The following is a 7,260-nucleotide window of genomic DNA, read 5'->3' on the forward strand; positions in this document are numbered from 1 at the left end:
CTGCTTTCAGGGAGCTTTCATTATGTGCTCGCCCGCACCTGCGCTTATGCCCTCCTCCTGGCCCCGCCCCCCCCAAGCAACACTGAGCATTTTAGCATGCGCTTCACACAGGCTGGCCGTTAATTGGTCAGCCAATGCGAAATCGGGGTCGGGGGCCGATCAAAGTTGCCAGTCCATTCCCCGGCCGCTCCTAGGTCCGCCAATCGCGCCTGCACGCCAACCTAAAAATCCCGCCTATAATCATTCCTCATGTGTGACCCTGATAAGGAGTATTGGTGGTCATTTCAACTACAGAAGGGAGGTATCGCATATCAAAATGATCTAACCATCATGTGACATCCACACAGGGTTCACTGGACAATAATGCTTCCTAGCATGAGCATGCTGAAGCCAGTTATCATCCCCTCACTATCACTGCAACTAAGATTGGGTAACTTAGAACAGAGTGGGTCTGGTTCAGTATCACAGCATGAAGTGCATTTACCTTCTGTGTGTGTGGGTTTTTTGAGGTCCTGTGTCAGCGGGAGTACTTTGTTAGCTTCAGCCGGTGGTGTTCTTTGAGGAGGATTTTTCCCCTGCGGCCATCAGGAGATTCAATGTGTGCTAGCACAGGAAACCAGTCAAGCTGTGTTGGTCTCAGTGTCCCAGAAATAATCCTAAAGACTTCCCAGAGGTGGATATCCATCACATTTCTGCAGCAGCTGCAGAGCCAGGTTGAACAGCAGTACTTGATTCTTGGTGTCACACTTTGTTTTATAGTACTCCGGTGAAACACTTGAGATGCTTTCTAATGTTAAAGGCACCATATAAATATAAGTTTTCGTTATTGTTGGATGGGATATACCAGTTCCTGCTTTCAATTGCTGTCAAAGAATCTGTGCACGGGCCAGTGGTGGGAGACTTAGAATATGCAGTGAAACAGTTTGACTGCAAAAGAAACCATTGCGTCTCAGCTCACAATTGGTATAAATTAACCTAAATATGGTGCTGAAATAATTACATGCTTCATAATTTCTGTTCCTCAGGTAATAAATTGGGAGAGCACACTCTACATTCCACCACAAGTAAAACTTAGTTCTGAGGCAACAGATCTCATCACAAAGCTCTGTTGTGGAGCCAGTGACAGAGTGGGTGGAAATGGAGCGGATGAAATCAAGGCTCATCCTTTCTTTACTTCCATTGATTTTTCCGAAGACATCCGCAGACAGCCAGCACCCTATGTCCCAAAGATTAGCCATCCCATGGACACCTCCAACTTTGACCCAATAGAAGAAGAGAACTCATGGAATGACAGCGGTGATAGCACCAAGGCATCTGACACATTAACTAGTCATGTTAGTGGCAATAAGCATCCAGAACACGCATTTTACGAATTCACCTTCCGAAGATTCTTTGATGACAATGGTTATCCCTTTCGGTATCCCAAACCCTTGGACAATGATGAGCCCAAACAAAATCAGCCAGATTTGGGCCAGAGGGATTCTGTTGGCCATAGTGAAAGTTATAAGCCTGTATATGTTTAAAGAGTATATGTTAACATTTTCTGTCATTTTTTTTTCTTCCAGCATTTGAAATAATACAATCTACAAAAGAAATCAAGATTGATGGTTGAAAACAGAAAGCACTTACCTTGTCTTAGTGGTATATTGTGCCCTCTAGGGATAATTGTTGAGCTCCTGCTGCTGAACGTTTTGTTTGAAATATGTGCGATGTTTAGCATCAGCACCAATTTTATAGCAGAGAGTAGAACTAGATAATAAGTAGACATCAAACTCTAAGGGTGGAATTTTCCAGCCCCCCGCAAGGCAGGTTCCCCCACGGCAGGGCCGGCGAGCCATTGAAACCTCCGTTCACATCGGCAGAACCGGAAGATCCCGCTGGCGTGAGAGGCTGGAAAATTCTGGCCTAAATCTAGAATATATAGACAGGATTGGAAATATACAGAGAAAGCTGAAAGAAGTTTTGAAAACTGGCTAAGTGCAATAATATGTAAATCAATATATTATGTTTTTATATATAGTGCCATTAGTAACTGTAATACAATAAATGTACAATTATCTTATAAACATTCTGTTAAATTTATAATAATCTATATTGAAAGGTCTGGAGCAAATTACATAACACTGATGCTGCTTTATGTCCTTGTACGATACATACAAAGTATTTTTCAATACAAAACGTGAAAAGAGTGAGTTGATGAGTGGATTATGCATCTCAGTATGCTTTTGGTGTGTGGAACTGATGCATGAACAGTATTTTTTCTTTTTAGCTAAACTAGTTTTTAAAATACTTTTAAAACACAGGCAGGTCCTGTGTGAGTTGATTCATTTATATTAATTAAAAAATATCAAGCTCGTTCTTGAGAAGCTATTATGTTAGTCTGCCTCCTTAGTACTGTCAGTGATTTTATAATCAGTGTCCTTTGCGTGTTGTCCATCTCATAAGGTTTTTTGATTTTTTTTCTATCCACAATATTGATACATCTTTTAAGATGTTATTATAGTCTTACTAAGTGCCATTTTTCAGCCTTTTTACAGACACAGAATGTTTCTCTGTTAATCAGTGTGAAATTAATATAGTCCAATGATATGATATTCTGAATATAAAATTATAGACAAGGTATTATTAGATACTGTCTGAAAAGGACCTACTGATATTTTAAGTACTTAAAAAGTTAAACTTTTCCACAGATCTAAATAATTGACTGAGTCCTGATAAGTAATTAATAAGTTTCTTAGCTGCACTTAATTCATTTTCATTTATACTGATAAGCACCAAATTATCAATTTTATCATGCATTCTGATCTTTATGGTATTTACTTATTTCTGAAAGTAATTTGGACGTAATCAAAGAATAATGAATGCATGTGTATTCTTTGTTAATTGAATATCGGTTAGATGATTGAAATATGAGCTGGGAGTTTGGCCCATTAATATTAGTTTTAGTTTGTTAAGATATTTGCATATTCATTCATTATTCAGGCACACCTGTAATGCTAGTTGAAATGGTTCAAAGTATGGAAATAGCAAAACTGGAGTCAGTGGGAATAAGGGTGAAAACTCTCTGCTGGTTGGAGTCATACCTAGCACAAAGGAAGATGGTTGTGGTTGTTGGAGTTCAATCATTTTAGTTCCAGGACATTACTGCAGGAGATCCTTAGGGTAGTGTCCCAGGCCCACCCATCTTCAGCTATTTCAACAATGACCTTCCTTCCATCATAAGGTCAAAAGTGGGAATGTTCACTGACGATTGCACAATGTTCAGCACCATTCGCAACATCCTGGGGGTTACTATTGACCAGAAACTGAACTGGACTAACCATATAAATACTGTGGCTACAAGGTCAGGTCAGAGGCTAGGAATCCTGCGGCAGGTAACTCACTTCTGACTCCCCAAAGCTTGTTCACCATCTACAAGGCACAAGTCAGGAGTGTGATGGAATACTCTCCATTCGCCTGGATGAGTGCAGCTCCAAAAACACTCAAGGTGCTTGGCACCGTCCAGAACAAAGCAGCCCACTTGACTGGCACCCCTTCCACAAACATTCACTCCCTCCATCACCGACGCACTGTACGGCAGCAGTGTGTACCATCTACAGAAACTCACCAAGCCTCCTTAGACAGCACTTGCTAAACCCATGACCGCTACCATCTAGAAGGACAAGGACAGCAGACACATGGGAACACCACCACTTGGAAGTTACCCTCCAAGCCACTCAAAATCCTGACTTGGAAATATATCTCCATTCCTTCACCGTCGCTGGGTCAAAATCCTGGAACTCCCTTCCTAACAGCACTGTGGGAATACCTACATCACATGGACTGTGGCGGTTCAAGAAGGCAGCTCACCACCACCTTCTCAAGGACAATTAGGGACGGGCAATAAATGCTGGCCTAGCCAGCGATGTCCATCCCATAAATTAATTTTTAAAACTTTAAAATTAGCAGAATTTGGACAAGTTCAGGGTTTAGCAACAGTGCAAAGGCTCATTGTAGAGTCAGTGCCAGAAGAGTTAGTGGCAGACAGTAAGTAGTAAGGTCCAGTAAGAAGGCAGCTCACCACGACCTTCTCATGGCAATAAGGGATGGGCAATAAATGCTGGGCTAGCCAGTGATGCCCACATCCCATGAATGAAACACAAGATCAGCCATGATCTTATTGAATGACGGAGCAGGCTCGAGGGGCAGAATGGTCTATTCAATTCCGATTTCTTATGTTCTTAATGAATATTTTAAAAATGTGCAAGATTATGGTTTTACACAGCGGGAATCTTTACATAGATGTAGCTGGAACACAGACCTATACACATCTCATATTTAGGAAAACTAATATAATGTTGTTTGCTATTTATAGCCAAATACTCAACTGTGCATAAAACCACTATCTTGTGGTCACATACATTATCAAAGTCAACTCAATGGGCAGAATTTTATGTCCCGCGGGAAGGCGCATGCCCGACCCGATCGGGTGTAAAATGGTGCATGGTGACGTCGGGTGAGAGTCCCAATGTCATTGCGCACTCGCGCAATATTTCAGATGGTGGGCACGCGAGATTCGGCAGCATGCCCGCTGACAATTAAGAGGTCAATTAAGGCCATTAATGTAGCAATTAACTGATTTTTTGCTGCCCGTCAAATGTAACGCTTGGCAGACGGACAAATCGGCCAGGCGGCCTTTGGATTTTTGAGGAAACCTCATCCAAGGACGGGATGAGGTTTCCAATATTAATTTTAAAAATTAAAAATGTTTGGGCAGAATTTTTATCATCAATATGTTTATTGATGGGTGTTTCTTATGGGTGGAATTTTTTCCCCGCATTTTTACATCCTTATTTGATGGTTTCAAATTCTTCAGCTCCCTGAGGCAGATCTCTGCCTTCAGGAAGCTTTCCTTCCGTGCTGACTTCAGCGCTCACCCTCCTCCTGCCTCCACCCTGGCAGCGCTGAGCCTTTCAGCGTGCCTTTCACGCTGTCTAGCCGCTAATTGGCCAGCCGGCATGAAATCACGGTCGGGGGCCATTCGCGGGCGGAGGACTGTTTCCCAGTCGCTCCCGGGTCCGCCCACCGCGCCTTGCCCGACAAATGGAAAATCCTGCCCAATAATTAATAGTTGATAAATTCCACTACGTACCATTTAGAAAGATGTAATTGGACATCAATTTAATTTAAATTTTGGTTTGGTTTCTTTTAAGATCTACCCAAATGTGAAATCATCAGTTTTTAGAAAGGTATATTCTATAGCTGCTGTTTCCACTTGGATACATTTCTCAAAGACCTAATAACAGCTGTGTTTTTAGGGGTTAAATAAAAATTCTCAATTTTTCGAAGATGACGTACAGATTGCAACTTATTAACAAGCCAATGCAACATAAAATACTAACCAATGTTTAGTTTTGATTAAAGGAAAAAAAGGCAAAAAAAACTTGCAACAGTAGTCAAGTTGACTGTTGCAATATTAGCAGAATAACATTCAGCAAGATTTTTGTTGTAAATATTGTTAACCAATTCATAAATGCATAAACATTACATTCAGTTATGTTATTTCTAGAGCATTCACATTGACCAGATTTGAAGCATTTCTTACCTGTTCCGTTTACTTGGTTACATTCAGTCTGATCCTCTTGTCATTTTGTTTCCTTGACTAATTATGTCAATTTTTCTTCCCCAGTTTTACTATGCTTTTCTTCCCTCTTCAGACGATGCTGAATTACATTGAAATATTGTTCTCTTGTTGCTGACAGTGTTACAATATTTTACCCAATTGGCCATTTTAAAATGGGAGCCAAACAGTAAATATTGAAAGGAACCATGAAGAGGGTGGTGCCACAGCCAAGCCTGACTTTGACATCCTGACACATGCCCTTCCCCACACAATCGTATGGTGATCAAGGGCAGGATTCCCGCCTGCCCTAGCTGATGGATGTTATGCCCGGTTGCAGAACCCACACTGCTGCCATAGCGGAGATCAGCTAACTCAGCTTAGACAAAGGATTAAACTTACTGCCTTTCTGCTTTAAATGGCCCAGTACCACAATACACAGTGTCATTTGCTAACCTCTCCTGTGTTAAATAGATTAATACATTATTCATTAGAAATTTGAAGTAAAAATGAATTGCATGCACAAAAGAAATGCAAATGAATGAATGGGTGCCAAAAATAGCTCAAGATCTACAAGGGTGTTGGGGGAGGGGAGGGGTGGGGGTGGCAGTAGGAAAGATTTTTGAGAAAAGAAACATCATTATTCAGAATAACATTCTGTGTCAAGTTAAAATGTAAGGAGGTTGAATACTAGAAGATATTTCTGTTATGCTATCATCATCAAATATGCCCAAATCTAATTTGGGGACCTGGTCACTATTTAGCCTAATTACATACATGTTTATTATGACACCTATATTTGCCTGTATGACGTATCAAGTTCTTTTGTTTTGCAAACTTGGAGTATCTATGCAATGTGGAGATACAATTAGTAAATATCATTGTAAACCTTATAGAGTACACACAATCTTTTCTGAAATAAAAACATATGGTATTCAGACTTAATAAAAAATGTTATCTATTTTATATGAACTTGTTTACATTTATGGATAAAGGGGTGTTCTGAACATATGACAATTATTGTGTTGTGTTTGTTCTGTGACGGTCTCTTTTTGATTATCCAGTATTATAGGTTTTATAACTTTGTCACTTATATCTAACAGGTCTCATGTTAATTTTTTCCTCAGGAATTCAAATATAACTTTATTTATTAGTGTAATATGAATGCCTTTTTGGATCTGTGTTTTGGAAAAAATCACAAAAGTAAAAAAAGTAAATAAAATGTATTTTGTGTGTCTTTGTGACAATTTGTAAATGAGTTAAATAATTTGGAAAGACCCACAAAGTTCTGTTGTTATTGTATTTAATCATTCAAATATATTTTATTGCTGCTGGAAATCTGATATATTGTATCTAAAAGAATATGCTTATTTTAGAAGTTACTTATCATTTTTTCATTGCACCATGCATCATTGCTGACCAAGAGGGCAGATAGGCAACCAACTCTTCTTCCTGCCACCTATATCACTGTATTCAGTAAGTCCCAGTTTTAAGTCATTCCACTTTAACATCGCAGATATAATGGGGCCGGTATGTCCACTTATCAGCGGGATTTCTATTTTAACATCGTTTCAAGCTGGGGCAGAGGTAGCATCTCCTGACCTGACCAGTGCCATTTTGGGGCAACCTCTCTTGCTCCCTAACGCTCCTGTTCATTGCCT

General features: G+C 40.1%; 1 protein-coding gene across 9 annotated transcripts in view; it reads left to right on the plus strand.

Annotated features, from left to right (window-relative positions):
* Positions 1–6,942, plus strand: part of lats2 (large tumor suppressor kinase 2) — a 100,395-nt gene extending 93,453 nt beyond the window's left edge. For 8 of the 9 annotated variants that reach the window (XM_078545449.1, XM_078545455.1, XM_078545452.1 and 5 more), the window contains one exon: positions 1,026–6,942. In XM_078545449.1, coding sequence (XP_078401575.1) covers positions 1,026–1,523 — 498 coding nt within the window. In that variant the 3' untranslated portion in view covers positions 1,524–6,942. The remainder of the gene's footprint in view (positions 1–1,025) is intronic. The other variant, XM_078545456.1, reaches the window with a different exon arrangement.
* Positions 6,943–7,260: the final 318 nt, after the last annotated feature.

Source organism: Cetorhinus maximus, chromosome 7 (assembly GCF_964194155.1).
Source record: "Cetorhinus maximus chromosome 7, sCetMax3.hap1.1, whole genome shotgun sequence".
NCBI classification, from domain to species: domain Eukaryota; kingdom Metazoa; phylum Chordata; class Chondrichthyes; order Lamniformes; family Cetorhinidae; genus Cetorhinus; species Cetorhinus maximus.